At 34.4% G+C, this 27775-nt stretch overlaps 4 protein-coding genes across 4 annotated transcripts; 2 read left to right on the top strand and 2 right to left on the bottom strand.

The window, feature by feature from the left end:
• The first annotated feature begins 868 nt into the window (after positions 1-868).
• Positions 869-7155, top strand: LOC120630359 (probable tRNA N6-adenosine threonylcarbamoyltransferase). Its single transcript, XM_039899566.1, has 6 exons — positions 869-1071; positions 1784-2005; positions 2988-3138; positions 3926-4032; positions 5426-5592; positions 6895-7155. The coding sequence occupies exons 1-6, from the start codon at positions 957-959 to the stop codon at positions 7135-7137; spliced, it is 1005 nt and encodes a 334-aa protein (XP_039755500.1). The 5' UTR covers positions 869-956; the 3' UTR covers positions 7138-7155.
• Positions 7156-10642: 3487 nt separating this feature from the next.
• LOC120630543 (respirasome Complex Assembly Factor 1) lies at positions 10643-13305 on the bottom strand. The gene is made up of 4 exons (XM_039899796.1): positions 13110-13305; positions 12933-13036; positions 12357-12486; positions 10643-11316 (listed from the first exon to the last, which is right to left on the bottom strand). Exons 1-4 carry the CDS (start codon positions 13209-13211, stop codon positions 11266-11268), a joined length of 387 nt encoding a protein of 128 aa, XP_039755730.1. The 5' UTR covers positions 13212-13305; the 3' UTR covers positions 10643-11265.
• A 756-nt stretch (positions 13306-14061) lies between these two features.
• On the bottom strand, positions 14062-24628 carry LOC120630525 (mini-chromosome maintenance complex-binding protein). The gene is made up of 10 exons (XM_039899776.1): positions 24245-24628; positions 23993-24175; positions 22714-22957; positions 22366-22484; positions 21656-21902; positions 20713-20830; positions 20039-20218; positions 19175-19418; positions 16581-16745; positions 14062-14340 (listed from the first exon to the last, which is right to left on the bottom strand). Exons 1-10 carry the CDS (start codon positions 24347-24349, stop codon positions 14128-14130), a joined length of 1818 nt encoding a protein of 605 aa, XP_039755710.1. The 5' UTR covers positions 24350-24628; the 3' UTR covers positions 14062-14127.
• Positions 24629-25203: 575 nt separating this feature from the next.
• On the top strand, positions 25204-27411 carry LOC120630367 (U1 small nuclear ribonucleoprotein A). Its single transcript, XM_039899575.1, has 4 exons — positions 25204-25432; positions 25645-25883; positions 26479-26747; positions 27204-27411. Exons 1-4 carry the CDS (start codon positions 25429-25431, stop codon positions 27361-27363), a joined length of 672 nt encoding a protein of 223 aa, XP_039755509.1. The 5' UTR covers positions 25204-25428; the 3' UTR covers positions 27364-27411.
• Positions 27412-27775: the final 364 nt, after the last annotated feature.

Below are 27775 nucleotides of genomic sequence, written 5' to 3'. Positions count from 1 at the left end.
ACTCTACAGTAATTTTGTTGCGGCCTATATTTTTGACGCCGTCGTGGATAATTGAACCAATTTTGTGTTTGTGCAAGAATTGACCGAAATTTATAGCCCGTAATGACGCTCCAGAGGATGGGTCCTCCACTTCCCGTGAGACTTGGACAATAAAAGGCCCATTATCATCGTCAGAGTATGACTTGGCGCCTTCGGTGAAGGAAGGATGTATGTAAAGGCTTTGAACGGATGGGTTTACCTGAGTAGGATCAGTTATAGTTTTTTTGGCCGCATATACGTTGGTATCCTCTCCTTGTCGTTTGCGAGACGAGGCTGATGCCCCCGGGTCGGGCGGCTCAGGAGGTGTATCTAGATCCATTTTACTGGAAACACTATAACTACAGACACATAATAAATATTTAACCAACACCAAATACGGTTAGATTTATACGAATATCACCAATGACAACTATTTCTGCTGCTGTGTAAATTCACATAAAACACCGAAATTACACCGGAATCTCACTAACACGTGTGCACTAATTGACAGGCCAAGTTACAGTTCAATATAAACAACACCAAATCCTTTTCAAGACGAGTTTACAATAAAATCAAAGAAAAATTTGAAAAAACCGCGTCCGCCATGTACGAAGTTTCCCGCCGAACCCCCAACTGAACCAAAAGAAAAATATATTTAATGCATTTTGGCTAATGTGTGTATGCACTGACCTATATTATACCACAGAATAGAGGTCAGTGGTGCTATGTTTGAAAAGGTTAATTAAAGTATTGAAAAATCAGAAGAGAAAAAAAAATTGACATTCGGCTGTACAGTGATAAACCTCTGCCTTTTTCCTACGGGAAAGAATAGTGAAAAAAATGAGTTTGACATTGACAGCTAAAAAACGTAAACAAACTTGAGGTTATAGTCGTCATTGTGGTGTTATGCCGAAATCTGTATAATAAATTTCAAAAACATGGTTATAGCGATAGGATTTGAAGGAAGTGCTAATAAACTTGGTATAGGTATTGTTAAAGATGGCGAAATACTCTCGAATTGTAGACGAACCTATATCACACCACCCGGCGAAGGCAAGTTTGTTTATCCTTTCGTTCTCCTTATCAAAATAAACCCAAAAATATTTGTACCTACCTCTGCTACGAATGGGCTTTGCGTTTATTTGATTACACATACAGTTATTACCTAAAAAAATTCCTAAATACATATAACCTTAAAATTTGGCAAATGCATAGATCATATACTTTAATTTTAAAATAAATAATTCAGAATTAAAAAAAAAAAAAGTTATTGTTGTGTGTATGTGTGTGTTAATCACAACTCTTTTAAGGTAATATTTTTATGTCATAACTCAGAATTATAAGTTTATATGTTGTACAATAATGTATTTACATACCTACAATAACACTTTATCTGATGAAAAGAAGATAGGTATATAGGGGCATATAAACAAATATTTTAAAAGCTAACTGATATGGCGATCGTCTTAAATATCAATATGTTAATCTTAAAGTTCAGATGGATGGTCAAAATGGCTGAGTGGAATCTGGATGAAATATTGCAGAGATAGATTTTAGTTTAGGAGGAGGTTAGCACATAGGCTACTTTTGATCCTGGAAAAATGTACTGTTCCCATGAAATAGATTTGCATTTGTTTTTCACAGAACAAGAGATCAATATGTTTATATTCATAGTGGTGGTTCATGAGACAGAAAATTAAATAAGCATACACATTAAAATGTATACATAAAAGAAGTCTACTATTTAGATAATATAAAATTTCAGGTTTTCTACCTAGAGAAACAGCAGAACATCACCAACAGAATATACATGAAGTACTAAAAGAAGCTCTTGACCAGTCAGGCATAAAACCTCAGGATATTGATGTTGTATGTTACACCAAGGGTCCTGGAATGGGCGCTCCACTGGCGGTGTGTGCTATCGTTGCACGGACCTGTGCTTTGCTGTGGAACAAACCTATACTTGGTGTTAATCATTGTATTGGACGTATCCTTTAATTTTCTTGCTATACACATCTTTTTCTTGAGGTTGCAGCTTGCTCGAAGCCCTAGTATCATGCCAACTGTTTATTTTTTCTTCTGGCTTTACACAGATTAGCCAATGTCAGGTGTATATATGTTTAATAAAAGTTAGGAAAACTTAAAATATAAAACATCAGGAGAAATTGACTGGCGAAAAGGGTGGGAATCTGCGCACATCCCCCAAACCCCTTCTCTTCAAATCTACCGCAGTCTCGCCCCAAAAAGGACCATTGCCGTCATACCCACAGCAGCTAGCCGCCTATATAAGCAAGTTTTTCAAAATACTATATTGTAAATTTTAAACTTTTATAATATTTTAAAAGAACTCACCCATAGAAACAGCCAACCACTATGAGAACGACACAGAAACTACAGAATGCTAAAACAATGCAAACAACAACAATCCTCCCCAAAAAATTCCAAAAAAACATTCACAATAAATTTAAAGAAAAATCCAAATAAACCTTGTCGCCATGAACGATCATTGGCTTAATGGCATCTGTCGATTTATGCAGTTTGCAGCAACCCTGCTTTCTGAGCCCGTGAGCCCGTGAGGCCGTGGGTTCGATTCCCACTACTGGAAAATATTGGTGTGTTGAGCTTGAATGTTTTTCAGTGTCTGGGTGTTTATATGTTTATTCTAAGTATTTATGTATATTGTATATAATTCATAAAAAAAATCATCAGTCATCTCGGTACCCATAACACAAGCTACGCTTACATTGGGGCTAGATGGCGATGAGTGTATTGTCGTAGTATATTTATTTATTATTTATTAATTTATAGATACGTAAGGGTAAAATTATTACAAACACTTACTAACAAATAACCATTTATAACAATTTGTATATGGAAACCTATCCGAATTAAATTAATTATATAATTTTTTTTTAATTATACCAACTCTGCACTTAAACTGAAATAATTCCTTTAACAACATAATACAGATATTGAGATGGGAAGGCTAATAACAAAAGCTAACAATCCAACAGTGCTATATGTGAGTGGAGGAAACACACAGATCATTGCATACTCCCGGCAGAGGTATAGGATATTCGGAGAGACCATTGACATTGCGGTCGGCAACTGCTTGGACAGGTAACAATGTAATTTAGTTAATTAAACTTCTGTAAAATAGAGTATGTACATAAGGTAATATAACAGTACGCCTAAATTCACCAGCGAAGACTTCTTAAACAAGTCAATCGTGAGGCCGCAAAGCCACTTGATAACATAAATCTTGTGGAACACTGAAACGACAAAAACCAGAATTTACTGCAGTTCTTGACATTCCACTATCTTTTAGTAGTTATATCATATGAAAAAAAACGCTGAAATCATTGTTTGCTGGTTTATCTAATCAACCGATTGACGTCCACTGCTGGATATTGGGCTCCATCTACTCCAAGATTCTGGGCCTCTTGGATCCAGCGGCTCCCCGCGACTCGCTTGATGTCGTCTGTCCACCTAGTTGGGGGTCGACGCAGCACTTACCGGTGCGGAGTCGCCGCTTGAAAAACCTTGGAACCTCAACGTCCATCGGTTCTCCGAGCTATGCGCACCGCCCATTGCCACTTCAGCTTCGCGACTCGTTTAGATATGTCGGTAACTTTAGTTCTTCTACAGATCACCTCATTTCCGATTTGATCATAGAGATACTCCTAACATAGCTGTTTCCATCGCTCGGTGAGTAACTCTGAGCCTTCTTATGAGGCCCATAGTTAGCGACCACATCTCAGATCCGTAAGTGATCACTGGCAACACGCACTGTTCGAAGACTTTAGTCTTCAGGCACAGATCATAGGGATTTTGGACGAAAAGATGTCACAAAGTTGTTTGCTGGTTATTTTGATTTAATTTGCGTTAAAAATAACTTTATTTTTAGATTTGCGAGAGTTTTAAAGCTATCAAATGCACCCAGTCCAGGATACAATATTGAACAGATGGCGAAGAAAGGAAAAAAATATTTACACCTACCATACTGTGTTAAAGGTAATAGAAGCATGCAATTAAAATTAAAATAATCATATTTTTTTGTCTTGACTTACATTAGCTTTTATGGATATATCTGTATGGATCCATGACATGTCCTGTGGGCAACACACGCTTCGTGAGATAATTGTGTCTACATTTTTCTCGTCCTCTTACGACGAGTAGACGACAAGACAAATGATAATCATCTTAGCCTTATTGGTTTGTTCCCGGTAATGGAAACCAGTGCTAAGATCAAAAATGCGCGCCACGTTGAGTTATGTTCGTCAAAATATTTTCAGTCTGAGTTAGAAATTTAGGTTGTCCACCGTCACGTATAGCAGTAAAAGTAAAAGGAACAGGTGATAATCTTTAAAAGCCTGGCAAGTAAAGCAGAATGGGTGGTTCAAGAACATCTCAATTTCTAATTTTTAAATACTCTAATTAATAGGTACCTAAGTACATATTATGATAGACACTACTTAGTTACAAGTTGGGCTTAAGATAATGAATATTTCTTTTGGGTGTTAATTTTTATCATAAGTATTTATGTTTATTATTCATAAAAAATATTTATCAGTTATCTTACTACCCATAACACAAGCTACGCTTACTTTGAGATTAGATGGTGATGCGTGTATTGTTGTAGGATATATATTTATTCGAAGCGGTTATGCGGTAGGAGCTCGACTTCACTTTCGGGGGGCCGCATTTGAATCCCAGCACGCAGCTCTAGCTTTTCCAAGTTCTTCTTCTTCTTCTTCTTCTTCTGTTCCTGGGCCTTTTCCGCACTTGGTTGGTCTGGGACCGTCCGTTGTACGTATGGCCACTGATGCGGCTCCCCGCTGGATCACTCCAGCCAGCCGAGCTCGCTCCAGAAGCTTAGCAGGCCGCCCAGGTCGCCGAGTGCTGCTTTTCCAAGTTATGTGCGTTTTAAGTAATAAAAATATCACTTGCTTTAACGTGAGGAAACTTGCATGTCTGAGAGTTCTAGAAATTAAATAATAAATAAATAAATAAATATACTACGACAATACACACATCGCAATCTAGTCCCTAAGTAAGCGTAGCTTGTGTTATGGGTACCAAGATAGCTGATGAATATTTTTATGAATATGATACACATAAATACTTATAATATACAGATAAACACCCAGACACTGAAAAACAATTATGTTCATCACACAAACATTTTCCAGTTGTGGGAATCGAACCCACGGCCTAGGACTCAGAAAGCAGGGTCGCTGCCCACTGCGCCAGTCGGCCGTCAACTGTTGTCAATTGTTATCAAAGATGTGTGGAGTCCACCAATCCGCACTGGGCCAGCGTGGTGGACTCATTGTGGACCCGTGCTCTGTAGTGGGCCGGTAACGGGTTGATGTGATGATGATGATTTGTTTATTCTTTGTTCCAGGAATGGATGTCAGTTTATCCGGTATACTTTCATACATGGAAGACAGAATAGAGGAATTACTTAAAGACTACACGCCAGAAGATCTCTGTTATTCTTTGCAAGAAACTGTGTTCGCTATGTTGGTGGAAATCACTGAGAGAGCCATGGCGCATTGTGCATCAGATGAGGTTAGTGTTTCGAGTTAATAGAATAACAAGGACTGATGAAATAAAGATCGTTTTTCTCCTACTTTCAAAACATAAATAAAAATTTCACTAAAATATTTTGTTGTCATAAAATAGCCGACAAATAAATATGTTTTATAAAAATTTTAAGTCAAGTAAAATAATAAATAAATATACTACGACAATGCACACATCGCCATCTAGCCCTAGAGTAAGCGTAGCTTGTTTTATGGGCACTAAGATAGCTGATGACTATTTTTGTGAATATAATACTAATAATAATTTTATTATACAGCTACACACCCAGACACTCAAAAACATCCATGTTCATCACACAAACATTTTCCAGTTGTGGGAATCGAACCCACGGCCTCGAGCTCAGCAAACAGGGTCGATGCCCACTGCGTAAACCTGCTGTTGTCAGTGTTTCGAGTAAATAGAATTACAATGACTGATTAAATAAAGATCGTTTTGTTAATTACTTATATCAAACACATTAGTTTTTCTCCTATTTTCAAAACATAAATAAATAATAATAGCACTAAAATATTTTTTTTGTCATAAAATAACTGACTTTGTTTTACTACTAAAAGCAAGAAATAAATATTTTCTATCACATTTTTTAGTCAAGTATAATGTGGGAAAATTACTACGTACATGCTACTACATAAAAAAGAAATACAAAGTGTATTTATACAGAGTATCTTTTTGGCATACGCCTTTTAAGTTTTAGTTGGTTTGCAATCATGTCTAATTTATAATAGCCGAATGTCATCTGTTCATGAACTTCTGCAAAATATTGCTTTTCCTGAAGCCGCCCCTTAATCGTTGAGGAGTTCTCCCGGAACTTTACCATCGGCTCCGTCACTGTGACAAGCATAAATTGCCTAATATAAAAAAAATACAACTGAATTGAGAACCTCCTAATTTTTTGTAAGGCGGTTAAAAAGTAATGAAAAGACTGTGTACATAATAAGACAAGTTAGAAAAAAAAATTACTAAGGAGAACTGAGTTTCTTACTATACAAAAAAACTGGTCTGTGGTTGTAATCAAACCAAGGGAAACTGTGAAGAAAATGCTTCACATCCTTGTATGCTCACAAACACAGAATCCCTGTAATTTTTTCAAATTTAGATAATTTTAAAGATCTTTATTTTTTAAACTATTATTTATAAATTAAAACACAATTTTATAAATAAAAAATGCGTATAAAAAAATTCGGAATCTCTTGCATTCGCGGCCTGAGCGCTATGGCCGCTACGGCTGGCTTTATTGATCTTATGTTTTCAAATAATTATTTTTAGGTTTTAATAGTTGGTGGCGTAGGTTGCAACGAACGTTTGCAAGAAATGATGGGCGTTATGTGTCAAGAGCGAAACGCGAAGATCTTCGCAACGGACGAGCGTTTCTGCATAGACAACGGAGTCATGATCGCACACGCGGGCGCTCTCGCATATGCGGCCGGCACTCGCATGGAGTTTAAAGATGCTACTATCACGCAGAGATATAGGACTGACGATGTTTTAGTTACGTGGCGTGATGATTAATATATTTATTATACGGTTTTTGTAGTTTCATTTTAATCTCATTTATTTTTCTTTTCTCAAATTTTGTCATTTTTAAATGTATTACTATGGGCTTTAGGCAATAATAAAGAGATTATTATTATTATTATTTAAACATATCATACCATAGAAATCAAATATTTTTTTATTAATTTAGACCTATCATAGGCACTTATGAAGCGTTCATTTAATTATGTTTACATATTATTGTGATGGTGATAACTACGTTCGCCAACATACCTAAACCTAAAGCTACAAATTTCCAAACGCGCCTGGTTTAAGAAGAGTCCCCAATAAGATTTTTTTGTTATCACTGTCTCACAGTCAATTAATATTTAGCTATGAAGTTAGAGCAATTCACATCCAAGCTTTTTTATCGTTTAAGTCATCGTCATATACATCCACTGCTCGACATAGGTCTTTTGAAAGGAGTTCTAAATTCCACGGTTTTGTTCCGCTTGTGTCCAGCGGTTCCCCGCGACGCGCTTGATGTCGTCTGTCCACTTACCAGTACGGGGCCGCCATTCCAGCACCTTGGGACCCCAACGTCCATCCATCCCAATCGTTTAAGCAATCCTTATTATTATAACAGGATTTTTCTACATCTTAATAACAATACATTAGAAATACTCTTTAGTACACACCTATTATAGACAATTGTCGCCGAACGACGGCTCCAAGCGGCCGAACCACTAAGAGTTCGCTCACGAGCTGGGAGAGATACATTTCAACGGCATACACAATAAAGTCGCTAACTGTCACAAGTTTTGTTAAATTTTGAGTGCTCTGAGTGAAAGAACACATCGTGAGGAAATCTGCATGCCTGCAGAGTATTTTTCATAACGTTCATGAAGATGAGTGAAGTCTAACCATCCGCCATTGCCAGCTTGGACTAAATAAAGAACCATGGCCTGTAATGGGCGGATGATATGTTGATTGTGAAGGGGAAAAAGAAATAAGTTTGTCTTTAACTGTACTTTTCTCTTCTTCTTCTTTTGCTTTTTCTGGCTTTTAGGTGTGCCAAATCGGCACGTTGTATTTCACCAACGTCACGTATAGTTGGATGATCCACAAAGGTTTTCAAAAAGTAAACATTATATAGGTATAGGTACTTTTTATGAATCTTAGTTTTCCAAAATAAGCCCTTGGTTAGTGTTATAAATCAAAGATTTTTTTTTACAGCTTAATTTTGTTAGATTGAATATATTTATGAACAAATTTTACATAGCGATTAAAAACTAACATAAGAAAACTTTGGACATTTAATGGACGGGGAATATTAGGAGGAAAGCTTATGAAGGAGTTTCGGGCAGGAAAACAAAATATGAGGACCGATCCTTCGTCGAGACCACATTCACACATGGAGTGGTCCCTTATTCTCAATAATTTTATATAAACCATTAGACCTTATTTGGGTTGGAAAGATATACTTTTCTCTTTCCAACCCAAATAAGGTCTAATGTTTTATATCCTTCAGATGTAAAGGTAAATGAAATAAAACTTCCTAATATACTAAATCAACCATTATAATATTTGTTCAAAACAATAAACTCACTTCAAACGCGGGTTTTCACACATGCAAAAAAACCAACAACTGATAACATTTACAATAATTAAATAAATAATATTTAAAAACATTATTAGGTACATCCATTTTTAAATTGAAATAAATATCTCTACACGTAAAGGGAATTTTATTATTATTCTTCATAAAATCATTTGTTAAAATCTAATTATTCATTGCTTTACTTGTACAAATGCTTTCCCTTTTTTGTTAATTAAAATGTTTAGGTATAATTTACTCATAAAGATTGGCGCACATTTAATTTGGTAGCACTGTCTCATCATATCTAATGAGCAAAAAGCGAGTCAACTTCCGACTACGGTACTCATTTTCCCGACGCGACGCACCGTAAAGCAGAGGCGGTGGGGGGTAGAGGGGGATCTCTTGACCCATTCCCGTTGGCCTGTAGGACGGCTATATAATCCATACTAATCTTAAAAATGCAGTGTTGTGACGGCAGTGGATCGTTATGAAGATTACAAAGGAAGCACAGAATTAAGAATATAAAGAAACCGTGTACACGACAAATATTGAAGCATTAAAAACCACTCCACTTTAGAATGGATTCTCGAAAAAATTGGTAGTCACTTCATATCATTTAGCAGATGGCAGTAATTACTTTACCTCCAGCCTACCTTTGTTCTAAAAAAAGCCAAAGTACGTGGGCCAGAGCTAGTTAACCAAATACTCATCTTCGTTACACTTATGGTCATATATTGCATTGTTCTATCCACTAAATGTGTTCTCTAGTTTCTTTATACATTTGAACATGCTAATAACAAACTTCAAATCTGATCTGCGAAATATTTTTTGTGTTTAATAGCCTGTATAATGAGTACGGTTATTTATAATAGATAATTTTTTTAAGTGATTTTTCTTAAACGTTTATATTATTAAAGGTATTCTATAAAATCTAGTAAATTGAGAATTATATGTCATAACACTTCACAAACCTTATTTTATCATTCCATTATATTTAATTCACATTCTGTACAAGTCGTCGATAAATTGTTAAGTAAAATCAATTATGTTTTTATACTTAACAAATGCAGGTTGATACTAATAGTAAACGAATAATGTGAAAATAATAAAACAACTTAAAAATATAAATTCAATTGGGTTGGGTTAGATATTTCTGAGTGGGTTCTTCTGATTAAATCTAAATAGGTACCATGTTGAACTGAATACGCAAGTTCCCTGGTGGTTTTACAAGTTATGGATGTTTTAAAGCGGAGAGATTAAAATTAACCACACCTTGCACTAACCCTTTAATCTAGGAACCAAACACGGATATATGGTGTGTTTTCCATATTCAGGTCACGCCACCGAACCGAACCGAATCTCAACAAACTTACAAAGTTTCAGCCTTAAAACCCCTAAATATAGACTTTAAATAGACACCCCTCTCAGACATATACTACATTTTTCATAAAGTAAACCATATTTTCAGTATATTTCACCCGACTGCCTGTTAATTGATATAAAGTAAAAAAATGTTAAAATAAATAAAAACAAATACTATAAAAAGTTTTTCCTAATGTAAGTATGTTTTTATTATTTTAAAATCATACTTAAGACTTAAAAGGAGCCAAAAGATTAATTACAATATAAGATAAGTTGAAAATAGACTAGTTCTGTTGCAACATATTATTACTTACCAACTTAAAAAATGCAAATAGCTACATTTGGCACTACTCTTAGCAAAACGTTTCTGATAAAATAAGAAAAGTTTGAAGAAACAAAGGAGAACTGTAGACATAATGAAATAAACTAGAAAAAAAATACGAGTTTTATACAAAACTAAAATTAAGAAAGCATATTACAGGCAATGCTATATATACAATACAAGAACAATATACTTACTATAGTATTTTTTTAAATATTACAATATATATTTTTACATATATGTATTTTTATTTAAGGTTTTGTAAACTAATATATGTTGTATCATGTATGAATTACATACTGGATAAAGATCAAAGTTGAGTAAAATAAAAGTATAGATTTAAATAGGAACAAACTAATATTGATCTATTGCAAATACATAGCCTTGTCATATAATAGATACAAGTGTGTTACAATTTATGAATATGGGCTTGCAAATCCTAGTACAACTTGGGTGAACAGATAGTGTCTCTGGTACGTTTCTGTCTTTCGGGGCCATCCCAACACAGGTTTAGACAAATATCAAGATTTTTAACTATTTTACACAAAATTATAAATATAATATTATTTGATGTATTTAAAATCTTTTTTTAATTAAATCAACAATAAATTAAACTTTTTTGAATCCTACAAAACAACTATTAATAAAGTTGCTGTCTAATGTCTGACATATTTTTCACCCTTTTCTTAAGACTTAATATATAGGTGGCCCCGTGCAGCATAGTTTTTGATATATTAAATAACTTATAAATGCATTAGCGTGTGAAAAATAACTGACATTTAAATAACCACCATACCATAACATACAAAAAACCATTTGTACCACACTTCATTTATAGGTCTTTGTTATAAAACTGGTTCACTTAGTTTTCAGTTTGATCTCATAACTCACTGGTGCTGTGAAGACCTGTGAACATGATTATCCATGTAACCTGGAAAATAATTTTCTTTTTAATAATAATTGACAGACCAAGCAGACAGGCCCACCCTAAAGAAGTAAGTGTAGTAAGTAAGTGGAAAAAACGCCTATAAACCAAGCAAATGTGGTCTTCTTCTTAGACCAGGACGCGTTTGGAACCCCCGTAGCTTTAGTTTTAATGTGAATGTGTTTATCGCCATCATCTCACTTCTGTGTAATTCTTATGTACGCATCAAAAGTGCCACCTGCATGCATCAAATGGGCCTACTTGAATAAAGATTTTGACTTTGACTTTGCAATACTTTGTAGGACATGCAAGATACACATCCTACAAAGTAACACACTAAGTCCACCAAACTAAGGCATGGGAGCTACGTCTCATATGCATGTGATTACACCGGCAACCACACCCTTCAGACTGGAATATGTCAATGCTGCTTGGCAGTAGAGACCAACAAAAGGGTAGTACTCCCCTCCAAAAAACTCAAGCAGTATATACAATGTGTAAATGAAAACCGAAATAATACTACACATGCTTTAAAACTGAAAGTCTAATAGTTTTTGAGTAAATCACTGCCATATTTTTGCTGAAAGAAATCAGATACAGCCCTAACATCAACATGCAAAATTCATCATGTGACTCCTGTCACTTAATTAGGTATGCGTCGTGTAGAGTAGGTACTATGCACGTGTCGGTCTTTTATCTTCAATAGGGTTGTGTTAAGTAAACACTTAGAATGTTTTGGATTCATTTGTATGAAAAAATAAATATGCTTCTTCTGATTTAATTTTTTATATGGACACACAATTTTTTACATTACAGGGTGATTCAATATTATTTTGTATTTCACCATTGTCAAAAAAAACTAAAAAAGAACTGGCTTTGATTTGATTCAATTATGATTCTAACAAGATAGTCATCTACTTCAGAATACAGGCTCATATAAAGATTTGTTACTTGATGATGAAACTTTGTTTCATCCATCTTGATAGATTGAGCCTTAGTACACTTAAAATTTACATGCTAAGTTTGGTATTAGCATAATTTCTTACCAAAAATCCGGCAAATGAAGTCATGAAACCCTCTTTAGTGATTTCCCACATTCCTCCATACTCCTCTTCATCTACATTTTGAAAGCTGCTCACATATACATAAATAACTGCTGCATTCACAATCACGAAACTGAAAGGAATTTGTATCATAATTAATTAATGATAATAATTATTACTTTTATCATGGTAAAAAGTTTTAATGGACAGAACTACATTGACTGAACATGCTACATCATTTTAGATTGTCTTGCCTAACATTTTATTATTGAACTTTAAAGCGGTAAAATTTTGAAATAAAACCACTTCCATTTAATGCTATATCTAAGTAATTTTTAAAATGTAGAGCAGGAATCGGTGGTAGCACAGAGGTAAAAACTTCAGATTTACTTTCTGGGAGCCAAGTTAGAATCCCATTATGCACCTGTAACTTTTCTAAGTTATGTGTGTTTTAAGTAATTAAAATTACTATGAATAAAAAGCTACTAATTGGTAAAATAATAATTATTAATATAGAACGGTAAATAAATTCGCTTGATGTGAAGATATATATAATAATAGTAATAAATGTAAACTTACAGCAATAAACCCAAAAATCCTTTCAAGGGTAACAGTCCCCAACAAAGGCCTAGAATAATGCCTATGGCTTGTCGCATCCAATATATGACGTCAAGGAACTCCTCCTACAAGAAAATACAATGAAAATTAATACATTTTACCAATTTCATTAATAAGTCCCGTGATTTAGCAACCAACCTTGTCGGGCCATTCAGCATTGGGTAACAACGCTCTTTTCCAAATACTGTCGTTTCCATTACTCTTAGTCAAACTATCTGATGATTTACTTTTAGTGGACATGTCTTTTTGTTATATTTTCTCTTTAAAATTCGTAAATTTTCGCTAATAAATGCAATCAATAACAAAATCACGAAAATCTCTAACCTTACACGTCACTGTCATCTGTCAAGCGACGATGACGTTACCATTAACCACAGACATCAATTGTATTTTTTATGGACCAGAGAAATAAAGGCCAAAGAGGATACAAAAACTCCTTTGCTCAGGTGCGTAGGATATTTTTAACAAAACCATTTACATGGTTGTAAACCTGTGGAATGCTGCTTGGAATATTAGAAAATCCAAATCCCGTCATTCGGTTTATTGTATGTATATATACGCGATAATAAACATACTACATATAAACATATATAAGTTTGTTTGTATCTCACAGCCCACCTAATTTATAAGTTTATTGCGTGTGATAAGTTAAGATATTTGTATACCAACAACTATACTTTGTATCTACTGTTCTTAATGGTTGTCTGGAAGAAATCACTATCAATGATAAGGTCGCCATACACCCTCGTTTAGTGTTTAGTATATAAATTGATTTTGTATTGTTTTATCTTTGGGTGGGTAAAGGTAAAGAAAGTTATTATTAAAGCTGAAATGAACACTTCTTTTAAAATTATCTTGATTTCTCTAAATCAAGTAGTAATCATACATAATACTTTTCCAATTTTCCAAAAGTCTTGAATCTACTAAGCAGCATGGAAGGTGTCACAGATCTATAAAAATGGACTGATTGCCCATTTTAGACTTATTCAAGCATTGGCGTTATAACTATTGTATGCACGGGAAACTAGATATTAAATACATAATTATATGTAAATAAAAGGGATTTGTTTTTGTAATTAATATTCCGAAAATAAAAAAACCGATTTTAATTCAAATACTTGCACATGCAAATTACACTTATATATTAAACAATAAATTACAACGTAGGAGCAACTCTATTTTTTAGTCTCTGTAGCCTTTCTTCCTCCATCTTTTTAGTGTGGTCCCAGCACTCTCTTGTTAGTGTGTCATAACCTCTTGAAAGGCTGACCAGACGGGCTAGAACCAATAGTCGATGCAAGTCATCTGCCGTCACTGGGCTATCACTGTCCGAGTTACTGCGCATTTCTATGAAGTCATCTTCCACAAACTGAAATAAAAACAATCGAAATATAGATAACTATTCATACTAACAGTTCAAAAAACCTCATTGCTAAAATTGATTGAGGTAGTCAACTATATAATAAAATATAGGGAATAGGCCTGGTTTACATTACAAGAGGTGTAATGACGGGTCCAGATATGTCAGACTACCATAGCGTCACAAGTCTACAAAAATGTAAAAATGATACTAATCAACTGCATTGCTACCAGTTATAATCTAGTTTTACAGGTTTATTTATGAGTAAATGACTTGAAAACTATTTTTAAATACATGAGAAATGTCCTAAAAATGTTTGAACTCAATTCAGTGAATCTTATTCTTTACTTTATTACACTTAACGGAGAGCACCTCTCAAATGACAGTTGAGTTAGCGAAAATCACTAATTATTCGATGCCTAATATAAAAGAATATATCGCCTAAAATATAAATTAAAATCTTTATTTCCCGAATCACGAGTATCATTGGATATAATCTCACTTCTCTCTATACTCTCGTTTTAGTTTTGTTAAATTGGTAAATGTTTAATTGTTATTAGGTTGGGGAAAAAGTTTCTTCGCATTTTTTTTAAGAAAATTTAAAACATTTTTTAATATATTTTTTTATATTTACATTTAACTAGAGGATGTAGGTATCATTTTGTTCAATATCTTTTTGCTATCTTGTAGGTAGGGACATAGTCGCATTGCTATAGAAATTTTGGGGCTTCTGATCAAAAAACCGTGACAAGTAATTTTGGCAGTCCTCTCGTGATGTTAACCTGACACTGCCTAAAGAATTCTGAAGAGACCAAAACAGGTGGAAATCGGAAGTCAGCGACTAAGTCAGGACTATACGGCGGATGCATTAACACCTCCCAGCCAAACTATCTTAACTTTTGCTGAGTGGCTAAAGATGTGTGAGGTCTAGCGTCAGGTCATGATGAAAAACCACACCCCTTTTGTTGATTAATTCCGGCAGCTTTCTCTCAACTTCTTGCTTTAATCTCATCAGTTGTTTGCAGTAGAGTTCAGAATCGATGGTCCTGTCTGGTGGTAACAACTCATAACGAATCCATTCCAATCCCACCACACACACACAGCATTACCTTGTTGCGAGTTAGCCCGTGTTTCGCCAGTCTGTGAAGCCTGACCGGCCTTTGACCACGACCTTTTTCGCACGTTCTTGTCGTACATGACCCACTTCTCATCACCAGTTATCAGCTTCTTCGGTTTCATTACGTCGTAATAAATAATCACAAATGAGTACATACAAATGGGTTCATTAGGTTTCTTTCAGTGAGCTCGTGAGGTACCCAAATATCCAGCTTTTTTGTGTACCCAGTTTTTTTCAAATGCACCAAAACTGTTTTGTGGTCAATTCCCAGTTCTTCAGCTACGTTATAACTACTGATCTTCTTCTCCTTCTTCTTTTCCTGGGCCTTTTCCGCACTTGGTTGGTCCGGGACCGTCCGTTGTACGTATGGCCACTGAAGCGGCTCCCCGCTGGATCACTACAGCCAGCAGAGCTCGCTCCAGAAGCTTAGCAGACCGCCCAGGTCGCCGAGTGCTTCAAGTGTTGCTGAGAAGCCAAAGTGTGCTGCGCGTTGTTCTGCTACTCCATTGCATTGGAGCATTACGTGTATCGGTGTTTCTTCCGTCTCCATGCATGCTCTGCAGAGAGAGCTGTCAGTTATACCTAAAATGGAGAGGTGTTTTAGGTATAACTGACATGCCGATATGCCGACTCTACTAACTACTGATATGTCGATCTTACTTATTTTACTTATAATCTTTTTCAAAAACCACTAGAACAGACCAGTGCATTTTGGACATAAAAAAAATCCGGATTGAAAACGCTTAAACCAAATTTGTGCTACTCTCACAGACGCTGCCCTAGGTTCATAAACATAGCAAATTTCGGATGGCGTTGCATTTTTAACTTTTGTGTAGTAAAATTTTAAAATGAATCGAATTTCTTCATTAGACTCACTAATCTTCACAGTACGAAAAACAAATAAAAATCACACATTTTCCTAATTTGAATTAGGAATCATCTTCTTTAAAATTTAAATGATACCAAAACCAGCCAGATACAAAGAGATTTTATTACCAGTTCATACATACTATAATGCGAAAAGACTTGTTCACCAACCTATTATGATCGCCTTGTTCAATTTGTCATGACGTCATGGCTAGAACGTGCGATATTTTTTTAATAAACAGCATCATTTATTAGTTGGGCTTACCTGTAAATTTTCACTGATGGAGTATTTGGCAAGTTTCAAGTTAGTTAAATATGTTCTTATTGTATTCATAATCTCTTCCTTCAAGTAGTATGTAGCCGCTTCAACTATGGCATCAAATATTTCCAGTGAGTCCTTCTCTGGCCGTAGAGGTATGTGATAGTCATTCTAAAAAGAAGTTACTTAGGATAAAATTAATAAACCTTTGTCAACAAAATTAAATATAAAAGAATGCCTAAAATTAAAAAAATCCAACTTTCAATATAGTGTACATTATTCAACTAGTCAAGCCCCTTTCATATGATATTGTAGGAGTTGTGAAGAAAAAATTAAATTCGGCATTTTGTGTTGGCGGCGATCTTGGATTTAAATTTTTCATAGTGTACATTATTCTACTAGTCAAGCCCTTTCGTTCGATACCTATATTGAGGGAGTTGTGAAAAAAAATGTTATCTGCTATTTTGTGGTGAGCAAGCATAGCTATATTTTGTCTTCAGTGCCTGAAGACAAAAGTCTTCGAACAGTGCGTGTTGCCAGTGATGACCTATGGCTCTGAAACATGGTCGTTAACTATGGGCCTCATAAGAGTCACTCAGCGGGCGATGGCGAGAGCTATGCTCGGAGTATCTCTACGCGATCAAATCAGAAATGTGGAGATTCGTAGAAGAACCAGAATTACCGACATAGCTCAACGAGTCGCGAAGCTGAAGTGGCAATGGGCCGGGCACATAGTTCGGAGAAAGGATGGACGTTGGGGTCCCAAGGTGCTGGAATGGCAGCCCCGAACTGGTAAGCGCAGCGTTGGTCGGCCCCCAACGAGGTGGACAGACGACATTAAGCGCGTCGCAGGTAGCCGCTGGATCCAAGCGGCACATAACCGTGGAATTTGGAACTCCCTACAAAAGACCTATGTCCAGCTGTGGACGTCTATCGGTTTATGTGATGATGATGATGTTGAAGCATAGCTATGAACGATCCCGACTAATTCACCTTTAAAACAAAATAAACTAAATCAAAATCCGTTTATCCAATTATCGAGCAAGGCGGTAATAAGAGTAAATCATCAATGGAAAATGCATCATGGTGTTAGGTTACAAGTTTTGGCTTACAGGAGAGTTTGTGAGTCAAAAGAGACAGCAAAAACCCACTCCAGCACTACAATGCAAGTTGGTCTTTAATTAGGATTATTATAAATAGTGATACTAATAGTGATAATTTGGATCAAAAATGTTACACAAAATATTAATACAACAGTAGAAAGAAAAAGAAATACAAAACAAAAAGTAAAACAATTTCACATAAATTGGTAAACATATTTGTAAAGCTGAATGCACATTATATTGATATTTGCCTCTTATTATTGATAACCTGTGGACCCCACACGAGGCGACCTGTATTGTGGGGCCCAGTTAATAGATTGCCAAAATTGATTGCTCTGCCAGAAAAGAGAAATTGATGAAGGTGACAGTTTTAAATAAAGGTATTAATGAGGTTAAAAACGAATAAATTAAACAAATAAGCCTGTGTATATAATATAGTAGGTAATAATAAGATATATATTATTTGTACATATATAAAATGGTAAGATAAATAAATATATAAACATTTGACTGTACGAATTATATTATCTTTTCAGTTTCATCATATCCAAGTGTGTTGAGCCGAATTGTTAACTTTTGCTTAGCCTTCTTTACAGTTAGGTCTTAACAAATCATACTACGCAAGTTTTTATTATTATAATAATAAATAAATATACTACGACAATACACACATCCCTTTCTAGCCCCAAAGTAAGCGTAGCTTGTGTTATGGGTACTAAGATGACTGATAAATATTTTTATGAATATTACACATAAATACTTAGAATATACATATAAACACCCAGACACTGAAAAACATTCATGTTCATCACACAAACAATGTCCAGTTGTGGGAATCGAACCCACGGCCTTGGCTCAGAAAGCAGGGTCGCTGCCCACTGCGCCAATCGGCAATTATTCTTCTACAAGTTAGCCCTTGATTGCAGGGTGCAATCAAGGGCTAACTTGCTGGTAAGTGATGATGCCGTCTAAAATGGTAACAGGCTAACCTGTTGTGGGCGTGGTTGCCTGTGCAATTGTAGGCACATGCGGCATAACACGTACAACTCAGTTACATGGACACTTTGTATGATGTGTTCTTGACATGCCCGGTTGCTGTTTATAGGCGATGGTTTTCCTATTACCATCAATCAGGTGGGGCAATTGCTTGGTCCATCAATTATTTTTAAAAAAAATCCCTTCCCCTAAGTAGTTTCTAAGCGACAAAAAAAAAATCCCTTCCCCTAATTAGTTTCTACGCGACATCGTACCGGAACGCTTAATCGCTTAGCGACACGTTTTTGCGGCTAGTGTTAGCTTTTTTTTTGTCGTGGTGGAAAAGCTTTATGGCTACCTCTGTCCTTTTGGGCAGGACAGAGGTTATGTGGGACTCGTTTACCCGAACTAAAAACCACCACAGCATTTCCCTCTGGTTGGCTTTATCCTGTCCTGCGCATCTAACCCCAGACCTTCCACAACAATCACCGCTGCGCAACAAAGGCCAAAATCCTTACCTACCGGTAATAAAGATTTGCCCTCAGACAATACCAGCACATTGATATCAGAGTCAAACTCCATCTTGTAATACTTGAAGTCGTATTCAACTTTCTGTAATTTGATGAGATTACCCAAGGCTGTGATATTGCCGACCCCTGTGGCATGCAACTGCCCCTGTTCCAAGTTAGTTTCGTCCAGAACTAAATGCGTGTGCTTGCTCAGTTGTAAAATGCCACTAGTAAGTCGATTACACTCGTAGTCTTTTCTGAAAAGTCAAAAAATTTACAATAAAAACACACTTTTAACAACAAGTAAATAAAAATCGGTCAAGTACGAATCTGATTTGGGCACGAGGGGTTTCGTACAACTATCTATCAAAACGATAGAAAAATCATGTCTGTTGTTATACCCCCTTAACTATACTCATTAAAAACAGTCTATCAACTTCCATGAGATACTAGGGTCCCATTTTACACTATGGGTACAGAAGTTAAAAAATGATGAATAGTATACAGGATTCTTTAATCAATATGATATGAATTCTGTTACATAATAAAACTGTACAACTGGCAGTTAATCATAACATTGTCCGTGCATAGTTTCTCATTTTCTGCGGTACAAAGTAGCCTAGTCTTCACCTTAACCTACCTTGTGCTAACGGTATCGAAACAGTGCCATCTAGTGACAGTACGGTTTCCCAGTATTGTGAATAGATAGCAGTTCTTCAATATGATATAAATCGTACTTAACATGTTCAAATAAGTAAACGTAGATAAAAAATCTCACACTTGGCACTCAGGTGTGTTTCGATGGTTAAAAGTATGGGTTTATATGTAACTTGACCTGAGTACTCTAGGAATTCTGAAAGGTTAGTAAGATACGCACTTTGGTAACAGCGCCATTGTGTTCATATTGTCAACAGTAAGTGGCAAATAATAGCTCTTAGTGACAAATTGTTTGATGATCTCGTACAGCTGTTTGGCGTAATTGGGATACTTCTTTGTGGGCAAGTTGGATATGTTAAGGCAGAATTGGCCTAATGTGAATGTATCCTGACGGAGGTATCTGAAAACATCATTAATAAATTAAATAAAGACAATTTTAATTACACAGAACTTTACTAGGAAGTTAAAGTTAATAATCGCGCGTGACAATTTAACCTTAATTTATCATAACTAAAATCGATTGAAAATATTTTATAATGAATTAAAAAAAAATAGAATTAGAAAATTGACAATGAAAAATGAAAGTGAAAGTAAAAAATGAAAGTGTAGAAAAACCTACACTCAATTTTTTCTTAAATAAGTACCTTATGATGTGAACAATCTTTCTATTACTTTTTGTAAAGATCATTTAGAACATATTATAATAAATAATAAAAGTATATGTTCATAATGAATATCTTTATTTTTTTTTACTCACTTTTGTTTTTCTTTTTTTTTAAAACATGGTATACACTAAAAGTAATGAAAAGATTTAGAAGAAGAAGTGTACGTAATAAGACAAGTTACTCCATGCTTGGATCAAAATACTATGTGATAAATTAACAATATACTTACACACAAGCTATAAGGTGACATATTAAATACTCTGCAGCCAACTCATCACCAAGTAGGAGTTCCTTCAATGCTTTCAGTAAATGCTCTCGCGCTGTTTTTGCTTCTTTGAGTATAACTTCTAAAAAGAATTGAATATTAAGGTTTATACTTAGGACAACCTGCATTAGTTTTAACCACAAGAAAATAAAAACAACAAAACCATTACAATACAAGCAATTTGAAACTTAACAGATTTTAATAAAACTAACAAAATAAATCAGGGCTGAATTTCACTCTATTACCTGTCACAAATAATATCTAAGCAGTATAAATGTATCAAAACTAACAAAATAACAAAAAAATATTATAGAGCTAAAGAACTTCTTTAACTACCAATACCATTTAGAATGCTTTATGTAGGTTGCCCATTTTTTGAGAAAGGCTTCTATTACTAAATAAGGCTTTAATTATTAATTAGTTGACAAATACAGAAAAACACTTGGATCGATCGCAAGGTAAAAGGGTGTGTGAAAACAGAGCTGATTTTCAGAACAACAGGAAGAGCTTCTCTGAATTGGTGTTGTGCTTGGGACCAAAATCTAAACATTCATCTTTGGAAGTTGTATACAATAGTATGGCACTCATGAATGTTGCCATGTTGATTTATGCCATACTCTTTGCGTTGTGTTGACTTGTTTCAATCAATCAATCAATAGCAATATAACAGTCCACACAGCTGGACTATAGGCCTCTCTAAATGGGAAGTTTGCCCATAAAGACCAAGCTGAGCAGGGAAGGTGATCTCAGATTTGACTTGTTTATAAGCTATATTTTTTTTTGTGGAAAACGCTTTTAATTTATAAAAGAGTTTTCATACATTAATTCTTGTGGCGCACTCTAGTTTGATAATGTGGAAACCGCTACAAGTTCTTGGTATAAGTGGGTATATTATAGGAATTCTTACCTTGATCAATGTCACCTTTCACCAATGGATTGCAATGTTCCAGCTTCTTGATATACACTGCATGTAACCTGGGCACCAGACTTGGCGGTGGATTATGTGTAATGATCTCTGCTTCCGTCTCACATGTGGGCTCTAGTAATGGGTCCTTTTCCACTTGGAATTCTCCAGATAAAGCTGGATCAACGGATAGAAAGCCTACAACTTCTATCATGTCGTTGATTTTTATGTTATCATTATCATCGTATACCTGCAGAGATTCAAGAAGTATAAAGTTAATTATAATGGATAAGTAGCATAATCCACACTAATATTGTAAATGAATGTGTCTGATCAAGAGTGCATAATGTATTTTTTAGTCAAACACTGCACAAATCTTGAATATACTTGGTACAGACTTTGCAAAGATCTTCAGGACATAGGATACTTGTCATATAGTACAGGGATAGAGTTCCTGATTAGTTTAAATCAATTTCAAGCTTAGATCCCTGCAGCCATGCCTCCAATGTATGCACGTTGTTGTAGCACTAATAACACAAAGCATAATATATTTGGACAAGGTGACATTGTGGGTGGTGATGTGACATGGGCAAACAATTCATTCCTTACATCCTGGAGATACACAAAAAAGAATGACGAGATATCTTTATGATGAACAAAATAATCATAAACAACTTGCGGGTATCAACTAGTCATTATTCAAATTAACTTGCCTTAACAATACAAGACTTGCTAGGTACATCGGGAAGTGGAAAATTAAGTAAATGCTCTCTTGACACCACTTTTGAAGCATTGTTCACAACTTCAGCTGTCCTCTGTTCCTTGATACCACCTTCAGTGGACATGAAATGCATAAAACATGGTAAAATATTATGTAGAACTTTACTTACTTTTTGATGTAAACAAAGAAACTTATAAGACTCTCACATACGATTAAGAAGACATATCTTCAAGGTAATAAAAAGTTGTATATATTTATATCATAAAGAAAACATTGCCATTGCTCCTATTACAATTAGGTGTATGAGTACACCTTTGCCCAATGGTGAATAGATACACACCTCCAACATTTTCAACGTCCATAGAATCTGGATCTTCATCACTCTCATCACGAGTCCTCTTTAGCTTCAAGTTATTCAAATTTAACCTTTTTGATGTATTGGGCAATTGGTTGAGGTGTTTCAAGTGGTTGTGTTCATCTTCAATATTCTGCACCCAATCATTTAGTCCTGGCATTGAGACTACCACTATAGTTTGACGTTGGGCACTCTTTAAGTTCTCTGTATAGTTTATCTTTTCATTTTCCTTTAAATAAATGCTACTTTAATCATCCACACTTATATATTTAAAATACAACAGTTTATTTATCAGGTAACAGATAAACCACAAAAGCAATCTTGATAAAATTTGGCATATTTTGGATTTTTTTTTGGTTAAATTAATGAAAATTCAATTTATATCAACCTTGGGTACAGGTTGAGATTCAGCACTAACAATACAAGATAATTAATGTTAAAAACTTCTGTTCAGACTATAGACTAATATATGTCTCATATTAACAGCAGTCTCACTATCAAATTGGTCACATTTGAATGTTGAGTCATTTTTGGTAAAGCATCCTCAACTGGAACTTCAAGACCCATAATAGCTTGTATGATGCAGATTTTGTAAGGGTGTTCTTTAGTATTTATGCTTGAAGAAGTAAAAATAGCGTCCAATACTTTATGCTAAGAGCCATTGTATCTATAGTAAATAAATTTGCTTATGAAAAATGAAGATGGGTTGTCTGTAGAAGATTGTTATCTAGGATAAGACCTTTAGAATAATTCCTTTGCTCATTGTTTATTATCATTTTCAAATGCTAATGCAAGTATATGGGGAAAACATTTGGCAAATGCACTTCACAGAAATCTATAATTTATTTTTTATGAAAATAAAGCTTAATTTGCTATACTCTGCAAACAGCAGGAGAATCTGTTTGGTGTAATTTATAATTTGTTCAATCTGTATACTCCAAACCCAGCAGATCCTCGGTAATGTACCCTCTACGCATGTTTCGCTCCCAAGCCAGAGCATCCTCAGGAGTTGACTTTAATGAATATTGTAATTCATTGTAAAGTCAACATATATTGTACGTTGCCGAGGATCTGTTTGGTGTGGAGTATAAAGATTAAATGAAATAATAAATTACGCCAATCAGATTCTCCTGCTATTCGCGGAGTATAGCAAATTAAGCTTAATTTTATAATATATTATGGATTTTCGCAAAGTAACGCCTGCTTCTATCCAATATAATTTATTTATCAACATAGATGTTTTCGATAAAAATAAAATACATACCAAGATATGTGCTGTATCAGTATACTTTCCCGATTTGTTTTTAATTTCGTTTGTTACTGTGTTAAACACTTCAAATTGTTCGAAGAAGAATTCGGGGTTATGCATATCCTGGACCATTCCGCGAAATCGGACCAAGGAGCCATCGGGTAAGTTGTGTGAAGCGTTCGAGTTTATAAGAGGAATCTAAAAGGTTATACAAAGGTCAAAATAATGATAAACACAGCAGAAAATCGTATGAGAAAATAAATATACCTTCTGCCAGTTTGGTAACTGAGTAAGTCTTTCATTCCATGCGGCTTCATTTAACATCCATATGTCGGGTGTAACACTATCAAAATCATTAGAAAAGTCATGCATTTTTATTTACTTTTTCAAAAGTAGTTTTTGTGAGCAGAGAGAGTAGACACAGTTTATTTTGATGTAAAAACCTTTCCCTTATCATTTAATATGTTAAAAACAATGCTATTAGCTTGTTTATTCAGATAGTACAAAATATACAAATTACGAGTCGCCAGTGTTTACGAGATAGCGTGATAAATAATGAATATTGCGGCTGCGCAAAAGACGCGCGAACTTGTAAGTTGCATTTTGCTTTCGGCCATTTCCAGATCAATCAAGGATAAAGAGTCAATACTACCACAGATGATAAGCTAACATTTAATGAGTTATTCATAACCTGAAGACTAGCAGTTCACCGCGGGTTTACAAATTCACACGCTATAAATACACGTAGTAAAGGTTGACCTCCTGGGACTGCTTTGGAACCATCCAATGCATGTAATATTAATTTTTCATTAACGTCTCGATTTCCTACATTGCGACCAAAGGAAATGTCAAATGCTTACTGCATAAAATTTGGTCGCAACTGACTCTTTTTTGCAAATCACAATTTATATATTTTATTGACCTAAAAAACATTATTGTGGCTTATTTTTATATGAACTAGTAAAGTTTTGAGATTTTTTTAGTTAATTAAAAAGTATTATACTTGTAAAACATAGTATTCTGTATTTGTGACTGTTAAACTGACTGACTGATTAAAATAGCCCATGCTACATTTGGATTAAACAGCTTTTAATTGTCAAAAAATAATAAAATCTGTTCAGAGAACGATTTTTTGAAACCAAAATCAATTTTCTTAAAAAAATTGAGTAAGCAGTCTTAACAACAGCTTCACATTAGCAAATCTGTTAGGATAACCACAGAATCACACTGTTTATTCTGTGGTTAGGCTTGTCTTGACTTGTATTAGCGTCTGTTTTTACGTGCGGCGAAAAACTTTTTTTAAGTTTATTCCTGATCTTCGAAATCTGTTTCTAATTAGTAGCTGTTCATTGATTACGCTTTACAATTATTTTTTGTTGATTTTGGTTACTTAACCGCTATCTGCAGTATAATACTGTGTGTGATCTGGAGTCTGGAATTTATCTTTCAATATGAGTAAGTTGTCTTTAATATTTTTGTATCTCCTCTTTTTCTAATTTATGTTACTATACCTTTATTACCTGAATAGTTCAAAGCATAAAATGAAGAAGAAATCAAAGAAAATGATGTTTTTGAATTGTTCACGATATAACCTCAAAATAAAGTGCCTATGTATCGCATTTACGCTCTTGTATTTGTTCTCAATCATTATATATTATTTCTTTCAGCTATGGACATCCGCCCTAACTATACGATATACATAAACAATCTCAACGAGAAAATAAAAAAGGAGGAGCTGAAGAAATCCTTATATGCAATTTTCTCTCAGTTTGGACAAATTTTAGATATTGTAGCTATGAAAACACTGAAAATGAGAGGGCAAGCTTTTGTTATATTTAAGGAAATATCGAGTGCCACTGTTGCATTGAGAAGTATGCAAGGGTTTCCATTTTATGACAAACCTATGGTAAATATGTTTTGAGTTCTCAAATCAATATTATGTAAAAAACCAAATAAGGTTGTAATAATCTCGTTAACTTTGACCTTTGACATATAAGTGATTATTAGGGTTAAAAAATATATAATCCTTTTCACATCCTCCATGCTGTGTTAGAGCTTTAGTCTCACAGCTGGACACAAACATCCAAACTCTTAAAAGAGAGTCCCTGTTTAAATGTTTGGTGGGCTTTAACAATTATTACAATAATATGCTAGTGACATCACCAGGAATAATAGGCTAACAAACTATAGGAGGCAATTTTTGATTTTTTTTACAAAAATTGGGCTTAATTTTGGCTTAATACAAGAATACAAGAATTAAATCTGTTGTTTAACATATTAACCACTTGACCACTAAGAATGCTTAATCTATAGCTAAGATCTTACTTAACACATTTGTTAAGTAATTTTTTTTTATTAATAATGTTACAATAAAATTAAAAGTAAACTAATGTGGAATGGTGCCAAGAATGCTGCCTGCATTTCCACACTGAAAAGCCAAGTTGATTATATGCGCAAAACAAGTATTTAAGTTATTTGTGAATTATTATTCAATGTTTCAGAGGATCCAGTACTCTAAAACAGACAGTGATGTGATTTCAAAAATAAAAGGCACCTTCCAAGAGAGACCTAAAAGACCTAAACTACCAAAAGTCTCAGATGAAAACAAGAAGAAGAAGAATAAAGATGCTAACCGATCTGTGGTGCCTGGCTTTGGTCAGCCAAGCTTACTCAGCAGTGTCAATGTGGAGCAGCCTCCCAACCAGATCCTGTTCCTCACTAATCTACCTGATGAAACTTCAGAGATGATGTTGTCTATGCTTTTCAATCAGTGAGTTGCCATTTATTTATCTTTATTAAATAAAAAAAACAGCTTTTGTCAAAAATTTTAATAATTAAAGTTCATTCTCTGAACCATAGTAACAATTTCTTATAACTCAGGCTGAGTTACAAGAAATTGTTACTATACTGATATTTTAAACGAAACATCTCTTTTATGAAAAGGCAACACTGGTTGAAGGTTTCAGTCCATAAAATTCTTTTCATGTTTTGGGAAGAGCTGAATTTTTATATAAACACAGGTCATTTATTATATTTAGATACTAAAAAAAATATATTAGAGGATTTATTTAGGTTTTATTTCTTGTGAAAATTAATTTTCCTAAAAATAAAATCATTATGTTCAAACTGCAGCCCTACACCTAGTTTTGACTTGTAAACTGTGTTAAGCTTGCACTTAGTTTCTATTCCAGCTTAGTTACTTATTTATTTTTAATTTATTTTACAGATTCCCTGGCTTCAAAGAAGTGAGATTAGTACCTAACAGACATGACATTGCGTTTGTTGAGTTTGCCAATGAAATGCAATCAGCTGCTGCCAAAGAAGCACTTCAGGGCTTCAAGATAACTCCTACTCATGCAATGAAGATTTCCTTTGCGAAAAAATAATTGTTAAGAAACATACTTATAGTATAAATAAAGTTTTAAGTATTTCAAGAACTGTTTTGAGCATTGCACTAAGCCTAAACAGCTCTTCGGCTGTGACTAGTCATTTAAGTATTTAAATGAGTTTTTTTAATAAAACCTACCTTCTATTCTTAAAATGCAATGTTACAAATACAAATACTCAAATTTTAATTCTTGTCTTATTATGTTAAGATTTATCATTACTTTTTACTGTACTATAAACATACATTCTAAAAAAAATATCTATTATTTTTTTTTTTTAACATACTGGTTTTATTTAAAACAGAATACTGAAAATAAAATGATTGTTTTCATAACAAGACAAGTTTAAGAAAATTATAGACTGATGCATACAGTAGCTAAACATATTCTAAGAGTTCATAACTGATGGTTA

Source organism: Pararge aegeria, chromosome 16, assembly GCF_905163445.1.
Source record: "Pararge aegeria chromosome 16, ilParAegt1.1, whole genome shotgun sequence".
NCBI lineage: Eukaryota > Metazoa > Arthropoda > Insecta > Lepidoptera > Nymphalidae > Pararge > Pararge aegeria.
This window is presented reverse-complemented; position numbering and strand designations above follow the sequence as displayed.

Bases quoted from the DNA above. Each gene is read 5' to 3' on its own strand.
- LOC120630367 (XM_039899575.1), top strand. The intron at 25,884-26,478 runs GTAAATATGTTT...TCAATGTTTCAG, and splicing joins CATTTTATGACAAACCTATG to AGGATCCAGTACTCTAAAAC. The intron at 26,748-27,203 runs GTGAGTTGCCAT...TTTATTTTACAG, and splicing joins TTGTCTATGCTTTTCAATCA to ATTCCCTGGCTTCAAAGAAG.
- LOC120630359 (XM_039899566.1), top strand. From the start codon at position 957: ATGGTTATAGCGATAGGATTTGAAGGAAGTGCTAATAAACTTGGTATA. The intron at 2,006-2,987 runs GTATCCTTTAAT...AACATAATACAG, and splicing joins TGTTAATCATTGTATTGGAC to ATATTGAGATGGGAAGGCTA. The intron at 4,033-5,425 runs GTAATAGAAGCA...TCTTTGTTCCAG, and splicing joins CCTACCATACTGTGTTAAAG to GAATGGATGTCAGTTTATCC.
- LOC120630543 (XM_039899796.1), bottom strand. From the start codon at position 13,211: ATGTCCACTAAAAGTAAATCATCAGATAGTTTGACTAAGAGTAATGGA. The intron at 12,487-12,932 runs GTAAGTTTACAT...AATTCCTTTCAG, and splicing joins GGATTTTTGGGTTTATTGCT to TTTCGTGATTGTGAATGCAG. The intron at 11,317-12,356 runs GTAAGAAATTAT...ATTATTTTCCAG, and splicing joins CTTCATTTGCCGGATTTTTG to GTTACATGGATAATCATGTT.
- LOC120630525 (XM_039899776.1), bottom strand. From the start codon at position 24,349: ATGCATGACTTTTCTAATGATTTTGATAGTGTTACACCCGACATATGG. The intron at 21,903-22,365 runs GCAAGTTAATTT...GAATCTCTGCAG, and splicing joins GCAAGTCTTGTATTGTTAAG to GTATACGATGATAATGATAA. The intron at 14,341-16,580 runs GTAAGCCCAACT...TTTTTATTTCAG, and splicing joins CCATCAGTGAAAATTTACAG to TTTGTGGAAGATGACTTCAT.